Source organism: Danio rerio, chromosome 13 (assembly GCF_049306965.1).
Source record: "Danio rerio strain Tuebingen ecotype United States chromosome 13, GRCz12tu, whole genome shotgun sequence".
NCBI lineage: Eukaryota > Metazoa > Chordata > Actinopteri > Cypriniformes > Danionidae > Danio > Danio rerio.
Window position 1 is genome coordinate 39,792,501 of NC_133188.1, and position 19,843 is coordinate 39,812,343.

General features: G+C 34.6%; 1 protein-coding gene across 8 annotated transcripts in view; it reads right to left on the reverse strand.

Moving 5' to 3' along the window:
- Nucleotides 1-19,843, reverse strand: part of actn1 (actinin, alpha 1) — a 70,753-nt gene that overhangs the window by 5,753 nt on the left and 45,157 nt on the right. For 3 of the 8 annotated variants that reach the window (NM_001168286.2, XM_068212864.2, XM_068212865.2), the window contains exons 9-19: nt 12,989-13,081; nt 11,513-11,743; nt 10,488-10,635; nt 8,744-8,894; nt 8,466-8,574; nt 8,212-8,352; nt 6,702-6,884; nt 6,225-6,359; nt 4,073-4,252; nt 3,839-3,985; nt 2-82 (exon numbers count right to left, since the gene is read on the reverse strand). In NM_001168286.2, coding sequence (NP_001161758.1) covers nt 2-82; nt 3,839-3,985; nt 4,073-4,252; nt 6,225-6,359; nt 6,702-6,884; nt 8,212-8,352; nt 8,466-8,574; nt 8,744-8,894; nt 10,488-10,635; nt 11,513-11,743; nt 12,989-13,081 — 1,599 coding nt within the window. Of the gene's footprint in view, nt 1; nt 83-3,838; nt 3,986-4,072; nt 4,253-6,224; nt 6,360-6,701; nt 6,885-8,211; nt 8,353-8,465; nt 8,575-8,743; nt 8,895-10,487; nt 10,636-11,512; nt 11,744-12,988; nt 13,082-18,070; nt 18,157-19,843 lie in introns of all 8 variants that reach the window. The other 5 variants (XM_009307474.5, XM_073919620.1, XR_012388578.1 and 2 more) reach the window with 3 other exon arrangements.

The window sequence follows — 19,843 nt, forward strand, 5'->3', positions numbered from 1 at the left end:
CCTGAGCGTCGTTCCCGATATCGAAGCCCAGACTGATAAGGCAGGCTTTGAACTCCTCAGCGCCCAGAGTGCCCGAGTGGTCCTGGGTGGCAGAGCCGTGGGCATGCGGGACACGCATGTGAAGGGTGAGGGATTGGCATGCACACGTGTGGAGGGGTGAACAGGGTCCATGCAGAAGTGAACAACACAAACAAACACACAAGACAAGAGAAAAGTGCACAACCGTTAGCACACACTGTTGTGTGAGCAGGGCTAGTGATCGTGAGGACACATCTGACATGATCTGTGCTCAGTTAACTGTGGGTTTTTAATGCTGTTAAGGTTTCTGTGTGGGTTTTTAGTGTTTTTAGCAGCGTTAGCTTTCAGCGTGGCAGCGTGTAATCTGGGGCTTGTGTGGGTGATGCTTAGTGTAATTCAACTGTATGCAAATCAGGTCAATTATACAAATGCATTGATATGAAATATAAAATAAATGTATAAAAATATATAAATGCACAATTATAAATATACTTTACAGGGCCTAACAGGAACACTTGTCAAATGGAAAATGCATAAAAAATTTTACATGCAACAACTTGTAATTACAATGGTTTTTAAATCTGTTGTAAATAAATAAAATATTTCTTGTACCTTAACAGTAAGTAGGTCAAAAGACAGCTTTTTAAAGTAAAGAAACAAAGCATTTAATAATAATCTTTAAATAATATTAATAATGTTATATTACTAAATAATATTAAGAAATACTTTACATTTGAATAGGATTTGTGTTATTTTCTTAATACGTTTGACTAATGATTATAAATATTTCTTTAGTTATATGTTAGTAAGATTAATATAAGTTGTAATTAGATTTGTTTATGTCTGATTTTTACACCAATAATGTACAGTTTTACTTTATATGGCCAGTAAATTTAGTGAAGCCATCAATACAGCTGTGGTAAAATGTTATTTTTAGGCCCTGCTTGTATATTTTAATCATTCACCTGGTGAATTTCTTTGATTCACAATTCAATAAATTCTACTTCCTGATAGAACTGCATGATTCTGGAATCCGCTTGTTAAGAGAAACGTCACGCGAATGGCTTACAGATCCAAGCACTCTATCAAACTGTATAGGGAGACTCAACAAATGGTAATAATAACTGTTTACAAAGCGATGTAATACTTTCTTAAATCACGATTGCTATATATATATATATATATATATATATATATATATATATATATATATATATATATATATATATATATATATATATATATATATATCCATGCCTAATATCCGAAACCTAGAAAGGGATTCTTTTTTTTATTTTTTTTATTGTTAAAGTATTGATGTCTGTGATGCAGCAAGTCCAGAGACTGTTGTGTACACTATGATTTTATATAAAATTCACTTTAATGTGTGATAGTCATAAACTAATATTTTCTCTATTCAAATGAGTAGAGGCTTGGACCCGGAAACAGTAATCCATACGTCAATGATACGTCACGACTTAACAAGCGGAAAATTGAGAATAACCATTATTTTGATTTGGCTTAAATCTGAGGTTATGGTTCACACATGTTTTCTGAATAGAAACCTAAACAACAGCAGCCTGTATGTTTTGATAAAATGTGAATTCAGATTTGTTTGTATTGTCAAAGTAAATTATTTAACGACTCAATCAAATTGACTTCTCGTTTCATTACTGGATGAATCTGCATTTTTCAGAAATCGCTTAAATGAATAGGATTTGGTGACGAATAAATGTTTTAACAGTAACGTCATGACACCTGCTATATAACGGCAATCTTTATTTTAACAGTTATTTTAGGGTAACTTAATCTTTTTGACTGTGACCTTACCTTATTAGTGTTTATATCATTTTGATATTGCAGAATCGTCATTTAGGAATAAGATATCATAGGTGTTTGCATCAAGATGGCGGTCTTTTAATGATTAATCATGCAGCTCTACTTTTATCAAACCTGTAACTCTTTCCCCATGTCCGTGTTTTAGGTATATTACAGTAAGGGAAGCTCTCAATTAAGGTCAGATCGCATGTAAAAATAAAGAGTTATACAACTTTCCTTTGGCTTACTCCCTTCTTTATCAAGACTTCTTGCAAGTCAAATTTAAGACTTTTTAAGACCCTTTTATGACCATTATGAATTAAATTCTAGACTTATACAGGGCTAAACACTGATGATTATTTCTAATGGTCTGGTTGGGTCAATTGCTTTTTTTTGCAAGCCACAAAAACATGTAATAATGTTATTTCTTAGTGACATACCTTAATGTCAAAATAAGAAAACTCTAGTTGTATACACTACTTTCAACATAATATTACTTTTTTTAAATTACTAGTTTAACATTGTTAAAAGTATATTTATTGTGGAGGTAATTACATAAGTAATCTAAAATATATATTTGCTGGCTTTTGGTCCAAATTGACTGAGTATAACTCCTGTTCAACCTAATGCATTTCTTTTATAAAACCTTAACCTTTAGCATACGTGAACAGCACAATTTAGCTCTTGAGTGGCTATTTAAAATACTTTGAATGTTTTATATTTTGTTACAGACATACCGTGTCATCCTGCAACTATCTTGCAGCATATGGAATGTCCCAAACACTATTTTAACTGTCCAAAAGGGGCAAAAAAAAATTTGTTTTTACTCTCCGATAGTCAAAACATGTTCAAAAAATGTATATGTTATATATGAATTAAAAAACAGTCAGGAAAAAGTGTCCTATGTAAACTCAGACCATGAGTCCACATATATGGACATCATTTTTCTCTAAAAGTACATCATATCAAGAAATGATTCCTATGTTTTATTTTAATTAGATTCCAATGAGCCCAAATAGCAAAGAGAAATAAAAAATACATGTAAAAAACACCTGGGGCATTAAGAGGTTAAGTTTCATGTCTGTTTAAAAATGTTATGTCTACTCGCCCTTAACTTCTGTAAATAGTTTTTGTATGAATGGAAGATAACGTAAAGGCATAAATGGCTCTGTTATGATTAAGAAGAACTGTAATTGTTTTTAGTTTTCTTTACATGATTTTATTAAGATGGATTGTAGGTGATTGGATGGATGTTGGCTCGATTGGGTAGCTTTACTTGGACAGAGGAAAATGAAGACCTGTTTAAAATAATTTAAGACACACAGCACAATATTTCATTGAATTTAAGACTTTTTAAGACCCAGCGGACACCCTGTTTTGATGTGGACGAAGTTATATGTTTGTGTGTGTGTTATATCTTAAAAGTGCACTACTTTAAAAATATATATATATATATACATTTTCTTGTTTTTTTGTCAGAATTATTCTTTTTCTGATTAAACCTATCTGTGCTGATGTGGTGATTAAACATGAACAAATTTTCTGCTTAAAAGCAGACACTTAGTTCTTACTTTTGTTATATTATATGCAGTGCTTAACTTGTGAATTTTGAGGTACCGGAACAGATCGGGGTAACGGACCCGGCCTGTTACCAGAGGCTGGAGCGGGGCGGGGGTGTCACGGACGATAGCTAGCTGTGTCTCATTTCAGAGGCTGCATCCTCCGAATATAATGAGGGACCAAGCCGAAGGAAAATGAATGAATGAATAAAATGTTTGTATATGCATAAAATATATTTGATAAGCGATTTCGGTGAAATTCATCAAAAATGCTGGCAGGGAAAGAGTTAAAACGCTAACTTAAAGTGCTAAAGTGTCACAGCAACCAATTTTAAAAAAAGTCACTTCATGTTGGTTCCAACTCAGATTAAGTGATGGAGTTATTGACTAAGACGTCCGACTACTCGTAATGGTGCAAAACTGTGTGTTCTCATGATACTGACTCGGTCGAAGTGGTTGAACGAGGCTCTGAACTCATTCATTTGCTCCTGGCTGATGCCTTTGGCGTCACGTGTCAGGATCTGGTTTTCAATCTCATTAATGGTGCGAGCGATGGTGGTGAGGAGCTGCTCCCAACCCACACGGATGTGCTGGAGGAAGGAAAGAGACGTCAGGAACACACTAATGCATTATGAGGATTGAAAGTGAGATTGTGTGTGTGTGTGTGTGTACTGTACCTCCATGGTGTAGTTAGTGTGTTTATTGTCAAATATAAGTGCTTCCTGTATTAGCTGATGGTCCCCCTCCAGCTGGTCGATCTTTGGTTTGTAGTTTACAATGCTCTTTTCGTACTGACGCAGGTGGGTCAGCTGATCCTCCAAAGTCCCGTGCATCTCAATAGAGATTCGGCCGATTTCCTGTACAGAGAACATTAGAAAACAATTGGAGCACATTAGGGCGGCACAATCTATCATTTCAGCATCGTTATCGCAATGTGATCATTTGCAATAGTCACATCATTCACAAGTTCAGCTTTAGTTTAGTTCATCCCGTAGGAACTTTGAGTAGAATTATAGCTAATCAAGAACCAGAGATGGGAAGTAACAAAGTACAAATACTCAGTTACTGTACTTAAGTGGATTTTTCTGGTATCAGTACTTTACTCCACTACTTGTTCTTCTTACATTTTTACACAAATATCTGTGCTTTGTACTCTTTACATTTTTAAACCAGGCTCGTTCTATGTTCCATCCATGTTATTTTTTTTTGTCATTGTGAAAAATTGAACGCCTTTTTGATTGATCTATTTTTTTATGAAAAAGGAGTTTTAGTCGATCGGATCACAGGTATCACAGGTAAATTACACACATTGCCGACCATGGTTTACTATACAGGCTTCTCTGATCTTTCCATCTAATACCACAAATATTTTTTTAACAATCATGTGATTTTTGTCAACATTAGTACTGTTATTGCTAAAACAGTTAAATCCTTTATGAATGTTGTATCAATTAAGATTTAATTATTTTATTTTTAATCAGTTCCTATTTCCTAATACAAAATTTATACTGTTTTACCGTTGTCTTCATTTAAATTAGTTAAACAAATATTTCAACATCAGAATTATTCAACTGGGTGATTTATGAAGGCAATTATAATGTAAAGTATCAGGAATGTATTATGTGATAAAAAAGTTCATGCAAAAAGTTTTGGAGGCTGTAATTGTGGCTGTAATTTTTATTTTTTATTTTGCGTAGAGCAAATGCACTAACAGCATTAATGACTCTATCCATGAAAGAAAATATTCACAATACTCTGAAAAAAAACAAAGAAACACTGAAAGCAGCTTAAGCCGAATGCACAAAACAGTAAAATATATTAAGCATTTATTATAGCAAAAGAAAAGCAAATGTTTTGGACAAAATTAAGAATTAATTGAAGATGGTTGTTATTTGTAAAGATATAGGCCTCATTATAATTATTATTATTGTTATTGCAGAGTGTGATGTTGCTTGGCTACTGTCCTGCATAAAGATATTATTACAATTTATCTGTGTTAATTGTAATATACACTACTGGTCAAAAGTTTGGGGTCAGTTTTTTTTCTTTTTTTTCTGTTTATCAAGGAGGCATTTATTAAATGTAAAAAAAATAATAATATAAATTATTTATTATATATAATTATATATTATTATTTCTTAAATTTTAAATAACTGCTTTTTTATTGTATGTAGTTTCAAATGAAATTACTACTCCAGTCCAGTCATTAATGCTTTCATTACTATTACCATTAATGCTTATTAATATTAGAGTGATTTCTGAACAATCATGTGACTCTGAAGACTGGAGTAACAAAGCTAAAAAAAAGTATTTTAAAATCACAGAAAATCTTTTTTTAATTAAATGATAAACTACTTTTGAACAGTTATTTTATAGTGCAATAACATTTCACAGTTTTACTAATTGTACTGTATTTTGATGAAATAAATGCAGCCTTGGTTAGCAGGAGAAGCTTATTTTAAAACATTTCAAAATCCTACTGACCACAGTCGGCAGTGTAACTTGATCTTTCAGAAATAATAGTGCCTATAAATAAGTTATACTGCTTATTATTTCAATAAAAGCCATTTTTGTTCCCTAAGGATACTTTGATGAAGACAAAAGCACAGCATTTATTTCAAATATAAATATTTTGGAACATTACAAAATGACAGCAATTTCACTTCTGATCAAATCAGTGCATTCTTATGCAAGTGCAAGCTAACTCTACATGTGAGACTATGAATATAAGCCAATCATCAAGTCTGTTTTTGACATCTTTTCCTGAGTTCTCTGAAAAAACCATAAGACAATGCATTTCATTTTCTGTCCCTTTAGCTCATGTCTCACCTCCATCTTGGTCTGGATCCAGGGCCCGATAACATTAGCCTGATTAGCAAACTGTCTGCGCAGCCTCTCATTATTCTGCTGACGAGCGTGTTCCTCTATCAGGGCCTGATCTCTCTGGGGCACCAACTGCCTCACCTGATAGGAAAGCAGTGTGAAGAAGAAATGAGCATCTTTCCTGGCATCTTTTTTTTTTCAACACAGTACAATTATATACAGTTGAAGTATTATTTTTATTATATACAGTAGAAATATTATTTTTTTCTTTTTCAAATATTTCCCAGATGGTGTTTAACAGAGCAAGGAATTTTTCACAGTAGAAAATAGAAATATGTAAACAGTTAGAAATGTGTAAACAGTACCTGGGGGGAAAATATACAGGGAGGCTGATAATTCTGACTTCAACTGTATAAAATATGTGTCTGTAAAGTCCCTTTTCTCTTGTGTTTTGTGTTTTGTGAAGCAGAACAGTGCTCAAACCTTATCCCACTTGGCATTGATCTCCTGGGGGTTGATGGTGGTGTAGGGGTTTTGGCCAGCCATGTTGACGTGGTATGTCTGCACAATTTTAGCAATTTCATTATGGATGCCCAGGATGGCCTGTCGCTCCTTATCTGCCTCAGGCAGTGTGGCTTTAAACTGCTCATGGGCTGTGCTGAGACCCTGCAACACACACACAGACACACACACACACACACACACACACACACACACACACACACACACACACACACACACACACACACACACAAGGAGATGTGTTATAACTTTATAAAACATTATCTGCCTCAGTAACTTTTACATTTTCCATCTGACATTAAGTTTTCTGTGAAATGCACCGTCACACTTTACAGTCACATTTGAAATCTACCAGATGGATGGAAGGATGGACGCATGGGTAGACCAAAGAGATAATTCTGTTCAAATGTTAAATTAGTAAGGTTTTTGGTTTAAACCTTTTAATGTTTTACATACATTGTAACGATTAAAATATGTTCATAAAAATGAAATGTGTAATTGAAATATATCTCACAAGTATCACAAAATGTATAATTGAACCCAAATAAATGATTTACTTTTCCAGATTAGACAGACAGACCATAATAAAGAAGCTAACGTAAGGATAGATTATGGGGTCAAAAAGAATAAAATAGTCACTTCCTGATTGTGTGGTGCCTAAAAATCAACAGTGAAAACAGAATTTGCTGCAGTTGAAGAAGCTGCATGAATCTTTTTTTATTTAGTATATGACTTTAACCTCAGAAGACGTTGCCGAAACACAATGAACGCCTGGGGGCGTTTGAGGCCATGAGACATGAAGCACAGATGCTCTTGACAGTTCTGGAGGTCATTAATAATATCATAACACTAATACTGAAACGGTTGAGGCGTTTTAGAATGACCAAAACAACATGGTTTTTCTGTCTATTAACACACATTTTTATCATTTTAGCATGTATTTTATGCACATTTTCAAAATTTATATATAGATAGACAGACAGACAAACAGACAGACAGACAGACAGACACTGTAGGTGGATGGATTGGTGGATGGATGGATGGATGGATGGATATGGATGGATATGGACGGACGGACGGACGGACGGACGGACGGACGGACAGACAGACAGACGGACGGACGGACGGACAGACAGACAGACAGACAGACAGACAGACAGACAGACAGACAGACAGACAGACAGACAGACAAATAGATAGATAGATAGATAGATAGATAGATAGATAGATAGATAGATAGATAGATAGATAGATAGATAGATAGATAGATAGATAGATAGATAGATAGATAGATAGATAGATAGATAGATAGATAGATAGATAGATAGACAGACAGTAAGACAAACAGACAAACAGTTGATAGACAGCCAGACAGATGATAGATACACAGACAGTAAGACAAATAGATGCTAGACAGATTGACAGACAGATGATACACAGACAGGCAGACAGACAGACAAGTGTACAGCACCTGTATTTCCTCAATGGTGTGGACTATAAAAGTGTCCTGCAGGTCCTCCATTGCTCCCTCCATCCAGTTATTAAAGGGCGCTGCTCTTTTGGCGAACTCCAGGTAAAGCTGATCAATAGTTTCCAACAGTTTCTCAGTTCTCTGAGGAAAGACACAGTGGTGAGACACACGTGAGTGCACTGCCGTTTAAAAAAAAGACCATTCGCTTTTTAGAAAGAATGAATTTAATGCTGGAATATGAAGGGCTGTATCACCTGCAAGGCCTCACTGCGTTTCTGAGTTAACACTCCCAGCGAATCCCACTGATCACAGATGCGCTGACAGCGAGCATTTACACTGGGAGAGTCGTAATACTCCAGCTCACTGCAGAGAGAGAGAGAGAGAGAGAGAGAGAGTATTAAACTACTTCAGCAAAAGATCACAGATGATGTTCAGTAAGCTGCAGATCAAATGTTCTGTGTGTTCAGTCAAAGAGTAAATCGTTTACAGCAAGAATCAGTGTCTGGATCAGTTTTCCGTGTGTTTGACTGACTTGAGCTCCTGAGCGATGGCAGCGATCTGCTCCACTCTGTCCTGATGAGCTGCGAGGTCGCTCTCAAAGGCCTCGTGTTTCTTCAGCAGAGCCTTGATCTCGGACAGTGACGCCGTCTCAAAGTCTTTGTGCTGCAACATCTCCTCTTTACCTACAGGGAGCAGCAAAGATCAGCCAGATCTTCACATGAATAAGGCTCTCAACTGTTTTCTACATAAAACTGAAGTCAGAATTTATAGCCCCCTGTGAGTTTTCCTTTCTTTTTCAAATATTTCCCAAATTATGTTTAACAGAGCAAGGTTTTTTTTTTACAGTATTTCCTATATTCTTTTTTTCTGGAGAAAGTCTCATTTCTTTTATTTTGGCCAGAATAAAAGCAGTTTAAAATTTTTTTAAAAACCATTTTAAGGTTAATATTATTAGCCCCCTTAAGCAATATTTTCTCGATAGTCTACAGAACAAACCATTTTTATACAACGACTTGCCTAATTACCCTAACCCGCCTAATTAACCTTGTTAAGCCTTTAAATGTCATTAGCCCCTTTCACACATACAGACCTTTTGCATTGCCGGCAATTTTCCGGAAAGGTTGTATGTGTAAACAGGTCCTTTTTGAAAATACCGATAAAGTCGTTCCGGAAATTTTCCAGATATTTACCGGTATCACTGTGTGAAAGGGGCTACTATAAGCTGAATACTAGCATGTTGAAAGATATCTAGTAAAATATTATGTGCTGTCATCATAGCAAAGATAAAAGAAATCAGTAATTAGAAATGAGTTTATAACAAATTTTTAGTTTAGAGAGTTTAGTTTACTAATAATTAGTTTATAAATTAGAAATTAAAACTTATTTTTAGAAATGTGTTGAAAAAATCTTTATTTGGAGAACAGAAATTGGAGAAAAATTTACAGCGGAGCTAATAATTCTAACTTTAACTGTAGATGTGGGCTGTTGATGTGACAAAACGACAAAAATGAATATAATTAATAATGACTTCATTTAAAAATGCAGTAAATGGTTAAACCTTTCCATTGTCTTTCTTGGTTTTCTTGTTATAAAATGTACCGTGAGGTTGTACGGTGGCGCAGTGGGTAGCACTATCTCCTCACAGCAAGAAGGTCTCTGGTTTGAGCCTCAGCTGGGTCAGTTGGCGTTTCTGTGTGGAGTTTGTGTTGGCGTGGGTTTCCTCCGTGGGCTCCAGTTTCCCCCACAGTTCAAAGATATGCAGTATAGGCGAATTGGGTACGCTAAATTACTCCACACAGAAATGCCAACTGACCCAGCCGGGGCTCAAACCAGCGATCTTTTTGCTGTGAGGTGATTGTGCTACCCACTGCGCCATCATGCTGCCATGAGAATATGTTCATTTTAAAAAGCCAATCCCACAGAAAACCTCAATTAGTTGTAGCACCCTATTCAAGATCATGTGACTGAAGCAAACTGTGAAGCCCATGAAGTACATATAACTTTTTTGGAACCACTATAAAACTTAGTTTTGTTGTCGTTTGCACCCAGATTTATTAAAAATATCCAACAACTCCAACAAATCAGGGAGAAAAAAATACTATTCATACTTCTATATAAAATAAATAGCACTATATGAAGAAAAGTGTCCAACAAATAAAGATACATAGCTCTACTTGTTTATTATTCATAAATTTTTCTTAAAAAATGATATTTTGCACACACACAAAAAAACTACATGTTTGTCAACTACCCATGTGCTTCTCAGTCTCAGTTACCGTCAGTCCAGGCCTCGTGAATGGCAGCTTTTTGGCGGAATTTCTCAGCAAGATGATCGAGTCTCTCAAGTCTGCGGATCTCATTGAGCAGCCACTCTTCATAACCCTTCTCTGCCCCCTCCAGACGTCCCCATGAATTGGAGATGTCCTATAAATTTAGATTATTCAGAATATATACTGACAAATTTGCAACACAGGCTCATTATGAAAAGCACCCCCGTATGCATATCTGGAGAGCGCAAATTATGTAGCCAGCGGTATGTATGGCTGCTTCAAAACGAACAATACAGGGCATTATGACACCGCCGATGGCTTCTGTTTCTTTTTGTGCTACCAATCGACTGCTTACTTCCCTGTGAATGGCTTTTACACTGTTACCAGTTTGCCCAGTTAGCTTGCCATGTACATCTGCGGCCTTGAGATGCAAAGCGGAGTCAATGGCGACGACTGGGTTTGAGTATGGCGAAGAACGGTTCCAGAAAGCAGGTAAAACAAAAACAAAAGGCAAAAACAAAAGGCAAAAAATAAAATTAACATGTAAATAACAGGGTGAGGACTTGGTAAGATCTGAAAACATGGTAAAAATCAGGCGGCTGCAAGGGCTTATCTTTTTCTGGATGACTTCTGAAAACAATGTCGGTTGGGTTTTTAGGAAAGGGGGTGATTGGTTCAATTTGTGCTTTTAAAAACACTATCAGTTGGATTTAGGGAAGGGGGTGGGTGGGGAGATCGCTTGGTCGGTTGTTCGTTCAGTTAGTCAGCCAGTCGAAAGCACCCTCTGGTGGACTTGCGCAAGAACAGCAGGCATGAATGGCACTCGCAAGAGTAATTTGAGATCTAAAAAAGCGTACACAGTGGCCTCTAGTGCATTCGAGAAAACAATTGCAAAAAAAAATCCTCCTGGGATGTATTTGGCGCTCTAAAGAAATGTATACAGGGGTACATATCAATAATGAGCCTGGGTTGCAAATATTACAAATCAAATGATTTCACTTGGGTGCTCTGAAATTAGACAAGTTGCTAACCGAGACCATCTTTCCCTCCGAAGGCATGAACGCTGGCCGGTTGCTGAGACGCAGTTTGGTCTGCAGTGTGTTGAAGTTGATCTCCAGCTGGCATTTTTCCTGAACTTTGGGTGGTTTGTGAAGTCGTCTGTAGTCCCGGAAATCCTCCAGCTTCTGCTGCATGGCCTGCATGGTGTTCTCTGGGACGCGGTTCTCCAACCACGGGATGGTTCTGCGAATCCACTCCAGGAGCTGAAGAGAGCCAGAGCAAGACAGAGACAGGAAAAGGGGAAGGAAACAACAAAAGGAGGGGGGGAAAAGGGATCAATTTGGAGCAGACGGAATGAAATAAAGGAGATAGAGATAAAAGAGATAATGAGAATCAGAACTTTTGATGGTTTTATGAAGAATAACAGACCATTTTGAGGGATGTAAACAATAACAATGGTCCTGACGTTGCCTGTTTTCAATTTTACATTTCCAAAGCTTCTAAGAGTCCAAATAGTTCCACATATTGATAAATAATGTAAGGATAGCTGTTGTAACATCAAGTTATGATTGAATTGCCTCTTGTTACAGATTTAAAATAGTTTGATAACAAGCAGGAAATTTTCACTGGCCAATGACATGACCACATTGAAGTGGTCTATATACAGGTTACCCAAATTATTTACATAATATTTTAAGACTTTTAGAGTCATTGTGTAATTTCAGTCAATAACCTGGATCAACTAAAGTATTTGTAATTAAAGTATATATTGAATTATTACAGATACATTTACGGGGAACTAAACAGATGAAATGGATCTAATAAAATGAATTTGTAAGTTATGGGACTGAGTAAAAATTAAAAATGCTATAAGAACACCTCCACATTTCAAAATGTTATTAAAAATGTAAAAACAAAAATACAAAATTAAATAAAAATTTTAAATAATAATTAAGTAATATAAAGTAATAAAGTAATTTAGGTAATTTTTTAAATTTATTTATTTAACTTAAAATTTAGTCAGAATAACAGTCGCTTTCATCATATGTTGTGATTGTTGTCAGGGTTTTCCACCAAATATTGATTTCTTAACATTTCTAAAGAAAAATCTATGAATCGTGATGTCTAGAAATTAACATGAAACATTTTGTTTTCAATTATTTTATACCAAAGGCTTTAAAAACTACTTTTATTTTAACTTTAGAAGAAATGTCATCAGTTTAGATGACAAAACTAAAATGAACATTTATTCAGACACATTTTATTTAACATTTAAATTGCATTTACATTCAAAGTGCCATTAGCGATTGAATACATATATATTAATCATTTACTTATTATTATTCCATTGAACTGTTTGACCTAAACATCAGCAGTACAAAACTTCCTGTACTTGTGAAAGCAGTTTAAATGACTGAAACTGTCCCTAAATGAGCACAGACGAGGAGACGACAGGAGAGAAGGATGGGAGTGAAGAGGAGTGAACAGGAATGAATGACTGTGCTCACATCACTGGCTAGTTTCTCATAGTCCTCCATCAGCTGCTCGTTCTCCTGATTGACAGCCAGCACTTTGCAGATCCGATTGGCTGCCGTTTCGGCCTGAAGGGAGTAAAGCACACAGTGAATCTGCTTCTCTTTCTGTGGAAACCTTATCAGAGCCTTGAAAACACTATTAAGGCTCTGTTTGTGTGTGTGTGTGTGTGTGTGTGTGTGTTGAAGTCCATTTATTACCATTACCCAAAGCAATCAGCTGCTCTGTCAATATCATATAACCCTGCAGTGTGTTTCATTATACATGTGTATATTTTTGAAGGGGGGTGTAAGGGTAGGGAAGTGAATTGCAAGTCTAAAAGCCAGAAAGGAAGAGGAGAAAATAATGATAAGCTCAGTGTTGCGTTGTCAGAAACAGCCAGAGCTTAGGAAGCGTTTTCGGTATTGTGAACATCTTATAAATGTTGCTTTTGGTGCATAATGCTGATCAATAGTAGACAGAAAGTTAGTTTTTTTGTTTTATTGAGAAAAACTTTCTAATTTTCTAAACTTTCTAACTTTGATTTTCTCTCACAATTTCTGCTTAAAGATCGCAATAAAAATACAATGCATACTGTAAGTATCTAATTTCAAAAGATCCAGTTAAAAAAATACAAACACACACACACACACACACAATTATGTTTTTGTGTCTTGGCTTATATCAATTTTATTTTTTGTACTTCAGTGTTGAAAATAAGAATATTAAAACATTTTAAAGGATAGTTCAACCAAAAAGGACAATTATTTCATCATTTATTATTCCTCTTTATGAGTTACTTTCTTCTGTTGAACACAAAAGGAGATACTGTAGTTTGAAGAATGCTGATTGCTGGCACCCATCAACTCCTATAGTAGTAGTACAATTACTATGGAAGTTAATAGGCGAGCATTTTTTTTTAAATATATCTGAAAAATATTGAGCATTTTCCAAAATACATTATTTTGTGCTCACCAGAAGAAAGAAACTCAAAGAGGGAAAATAAATGATGAGGTAAATAAAGGTTTTAAACCAGTAAAGGGTAAGAAAATAATCTCTTTTTTCATTTTTGGCTGACCTAATTTAATAAACTCTTTTAATGAAGTGCTTTTAAAGGGGCTAAAAGAGTTTTTACTTAATAATTACTTTATTAATGTTTAATCAAAAGATTTTAGTGAAACTAGTGGCATCCCCAACTTCCTAGGACGTCTTAGGATGTTTTTCTCCGGCACAATCCAACATTTTATTACTCTATAAATTTATATGAGATCACCTCTGCCCAAAAGCCATTCTGCAATGTCAGTAAAGTCTCAAATGTACTTAATAATCAAAACACTATTTGACCAAAGATTGACCAAAAAAAAAATACAATTTGCTGGAGATCACTTAATAGGCACCAGTGTTTCTAATAAGGGTTTCTGAAGTTTACAAATAGCCCCTATATGTAAAGTCATACACTTAAAAAATTAAACTACTGTGTCCTTCATTCAATGTACATCTTCACATTGGATTAGGTGAAAATAATATGGTTTCAATTTGCCTTAAAACAACTACTAGTTTTTCTTAAAGTAGTATTTTTACTTAAACTAGCTGCTTTGGTGTCATGTGACCACATAAAAAGGTTTCTAATTGATTGAGATTGATTACACTCTTGTGTGACATTTATGGCCATACAGAAAGCATCAGTAGTCTTAACTCAAATATTTTATCTTGAAAGTTAAATAACTAGCAATAGCACAGCCTAATATTATATGTTTTATTATAGTATCATAGTCCATAGTACAATTTTACTTTGTTGAACCAAAGTAATTCAATTAATTCAGGTTTTATGAAAACAATAGTTTACCTTTGATTAAATGTATTTTTTTGCCTTGGCCAGAATAATAATAATAAGTAGTAACACTTTATTTTGACGGTCCATTTGAGTAGTAGAAGACTGTCTGCTTAATATCTGTTGATACTTCTCCTATTGAACTGACTATAAGAAACTTTGCAAGTTCATGTCAACTTACACTAACCCTAACACCAACCTAACAGTCTACTTATAATCTAGAAAGAATTAGTTGGCATGTAGATGCAATATAACTTAAATTCATCAAACATACCATCAAAATAAAATGTGACCAAACAAAGGATTTCGATTTTCATATTCGACCAAGTTAATACTATAATTTGAGGGAAATGTGTAAATAAATGATAAAATCAATGTATAAATGATTAAAGACATTTATAAATTACTGTAATAAATTTAGTTATTACATTTAAAAAATAATATTAATACATAAATAAATCAAATGTAATGTTTGAGCTGAAATAAAAACTAAAACTACAAAACTAAACATTTTAGCTGTTCAAATTACAGTGATTTTTTAAAAGTTGGTTTAAAGTTTTTTTTTTTTTTCAGTGGGCCGGTATTTACAACAAACTAAGGCATAAATTGCTTATGCCTTATCTCTATTTTATGAAATATAGTTTTTAAAATATAAAAAATATTTTAAAAAACACACATAATGGTTCTATAAATATTTTAACATTTGAATGAAAAAAAAAAACATTTTGTCCTTCAAATCATGTAAAAATAAGTGGTTTTGTTTTGTCCAAGTAGACTAAACAGGTCATCATATTCATTCTTAAACCTGTGTTCAACTCCAAAACCAGCTGTCCACTGATACAGTTGTTGTACCACGTTGAGTTATTCATAACATCCTGATGTTGCACACAGCAACAGTGGGTGTGGATGTGGGTGTGTCAGAGGAAGTGTTTCTGAAAGCAGAACACTTTGTTGGGTTTACAGTCTGACTCGTGCCTTATAAGAGCAGACAGGATCTGGTTGAGCCGAGAACACACACCCAGCATGTATTTACTGAGGGATGTTAGTCATCAGCTCAGAAATGCTCACACACAGTTGAGGAAACCCAGCTGGATGTGATGAATCAGCACAACCATGTAGTAACTTTCACCCCATCAGAAAAGAAACTTGCTGCCTCTGAATGAATTATTACTGAATCAGTCAGCTTAAACAGAAGCAGATACAACAAGTTAGATTCTGAATGCCTAGTCTACATGAACGACTCAAATTGTGAGGTACTCGATAAATCTGAGGAAATGGGGAAAATACAAAGTCTGTCTATTATTAATCTGATTTTAGTGATAAGAATGTACTGAACACTAAAAATGTTTTGCTTAGTGTGGCAACATGTAAATTAATTGCTTTCATTTCCAAGACATAATTAAAATATTTGATATATTTTTGCCAGGTAAGGAAGATTATGCAAGAACATTGTGAATACATATACATTTAAGCCACATTAAAAAGCCTGTGTATGCTTTTGTTGTATATGCCTCTTTAAGATGTGGCTTCTGGCTCAAGGTTTTTAGAGGTTCATGTGTTTCTTAAAGATTCATAATTCTATATAATTTTATTCAATCTAAAAAGAAATGACTACTGACTCTAAAGTAGCACACTGGGCAAACTCCACTACCTGACAAAAGTCTTGTTGTTGATCCCAGTCGTAAGAGCAACAAATGATAACTTGATTCAAGTTGATCATTTGGAAAAGTGGCAGAAGGTAGATTTTTCTGATGAATCATCTGTTGAACTGCATCCCAATCAGCACAAATACTGCAGAAGACCTTTTGGAACCCGCCTGGGCCCAAAATTCTAACAGAAATCAATCAAGTTTGGTGAAGGAAAAATCATGGTTTGGGGCTACATTCAGTATGGGGACGTGCAAGAGATCTGCAGAGTGAATGGCAACATCAACAGCCTGAGGTATCAAGACATTTGTGCTGCCCGTTACATTATAAACCACAGGAGAGGGCAAATTCTAAAGCAAGATAGCGCTCCTTCTCATACTTCAGCCTCCTGGAAGACCAAAAATCAAAGAAGGTCAAGGTGCTCCAGGATTGGCCAGCCCAGTCACTAGACATGAATATTGTTGAGCATGTCCGGGGTAAGATGGAGGAGGCATTGAAGATGAATCCAAAGAATCTCGATGAACTCTGGGAGTCCTGCAAGAATGCTTTCTTTGTCGTTCCAGACAGCTTTATTAATATGTTATTAGTGTCATTGCATTGTTCCAAAAACTTGGATAGGCGACAAGACTTTTGTAGGTAGTGTAAATATGACACATGAACATATTCTTTTATTAGCAATAGAATGATTCACTGTTCCAGGGATGTCTGCTGCAGAATTTTAGGCATTTTAAAATGTAAAGAAGTTCAAGAGCTCTGTGGTGTGTGTGTGTGTGTGTGTGTGTGTGTGTGTGTGTGTGTGTGTGTGTGTGTGTGTGTGTGTGTGTGTGTGTGTGTGTGTATGTGTGTGTGTGTGTTTGTGTGTGTGCAGATGTGCTGAAACAGAGCAAGGTGTGTTATATAATACTACAGCAGGGTTGTCTTGGAAACAGCCAGAGCTGACTGTTTCCAAAGAAAGAAAAATCCCAGCCAAACAAAAAATGAGTGAGAATTTACAATGAAGTCAAAGAGTAGGTTTTGACCGGTCAGTGACATCTTCAAAAGAGCAGACAGGCTTTTGACCCGTAAGTGAATTGATCAGAAACTGATTTGACCCTAATAAACCTTTTATATGCTTAACTGTATTTATCAAATCTTTAAAAATGACTTTTAAAACTTTACTTGTAGATAATATTACATTAAAGGGATAACTCACCCCAAAAATGCACTTGTTTTAAACCTTTTATACGTTTCTGTCTCGTGTTGAACACAAAAGAAGGTATTTTGAAGTATGTTGGAAGGCGGTAGGTAGCCATTGACTTCCATATTATTTATTTTTCTACTGTATATGCCATTAGTTTCTGCCATTCCTCAAAATATCTTCTTTTGTGTTCAACAGAAAAAAAAGTTCGGACCTTGGCGAATAAATGGTGATTTTATTTTTCTTTCTGGTTTCAAACTGTGTCTTTAAGTGTTTAGAAACCTTCAGTTTGCTCTTATTATTTCCATATAACCTATTCTAGTTCCAATTTATCAAATAAAAGCAAAGCTCTGATTGACTTTCTAGATCTGTCTGGGTTTGTGATGATGTGTGTCCTGACTGGCTGATGTGGGTCTGCGCTCACCTTCTGTTTGCCTGAGAAGGCGTGGTAGTAACATGACACATACGTCATGACGGCCTTTTCATCGGGACGCAACGTACTAACGATATCTGCCCAGGGAAAGAGGGAGCAGGAACAGGGAGAGAAAAGGAGGAGGAGAAAAAAAGCACAGAGTAAAAGACTGCATAGACACAAAGGCAAACGAGGGCACAGCTCTACAGAAATGAATGCATGAAGAGGTCTCCAGCAAGCCTCATTAGCCATGTTTCCATACATCTATTTTATGGATTTTAGAATGTCAAGCAAAAAAAAATTTAATTAAACGTTGAATGGAAACAAAAAGATGCACGTTCATTGTAAAAATATGTATAATAAACAAATGTGCACAGTTGAGTTGGATAAATGTTTAATCCAAAAGATATAAACTACTGTGAAAATATATTTATCAACTAAAAATAAGTTGAGCAATTTTGCCTCAATAGGTTGGCGAGGAAAACCTCAAACACCGCTTAAATGTTGTTTCAATCATTCTTTATAGTTGTTTTAATAATAATCGGATTTTGTATAGTTATCGCTTATCGTTATTTTCCGATTTTCCTCTTATCGTTATTTTCCTCTTATCGATATTTTCCTCTTATCGATATTTTCGCTATTTTCTGATACTTTCAGATTTTCAGATTTTTACTCTCACTATTTTCCTATTCTCTTAAACATGGGGAAAAAAAGGTTTTTAATTTTGCAAATATTTCATGCAATATTTGAATTCTGCACATAAAATAAATTCACAACTTGGCATTAACTGATTACTCAATATTTTCAAATTTTCGTCTCTTATCAGTATTTTTTGCATTTTTCCACTATTTTCCGATTTTCTGATTTTAATTCTGGCTATTTTCTCTTATTTTTCTGATTTGTTTTCTCTTGAGCACATGGGAAGGAAACAGTGTTAAATTTTGCCAAAATTTTATACAATATTTTAATTCTGCACATAAAATAAATTCACAACTCGGGACTTACTGATTACTCGTTATTTTATAATTTTCCTCTTATCCCTAATTTCTGATTTTCCTCTTGTTGATATTTTTTAGATTTTTCTCTTGTCAATATTTTCAGATTTTTCTCTTATTGATATTTTCCAATTTTCGTCTCATTAATGTTTTCCAATTTTACTCTTTTTAATATTTTCCAGTTTTACTCTCATCGTTATTTTATGATTTTACTCTTATCAATATTTTTTATGATTTTTCTCCAATCATTATTTTCCTCATCATTATTTTCCGATTTTCCTCTAATTGATATTTTCCGATTTTCCTTGAAAAGATATTTTTCGATTTTATTCTCATCAATATTTTCAGATTTTTCTCTTAACGATATTTTACAATTTTCCTCTTATCTATTCTTTATGATTTTCCTCTAATCAATATTTTATGATTTCCCTCCTTAACGATATTTTTCTATTTTCCGACTTTTCTCTAATCGATATTTTTTAATTTTCCTCTTATCGTTATTTTTAGATTGTCCTCTTATAGATATTTTCACTATTTTCTGCAATTTCTCTATTTTTATTCTTGTAAACACATGAAAAGGAAACAGCGGTTGATTTTGCAAGGATTTTATGCATTATTTTAATTCTTCACATAAAATAAATTCATAACTTGGCATTTACCAATTACTTGCCACTTTTTGATTTTCCTCTTATAAATAATTTTCGCTATTTTCCTATTTTTATTCTCTTGAACACGGGAGGGAAATTATGTTTAATTTCAATTTTAAAATATTTTATGCAAGATTTTAATT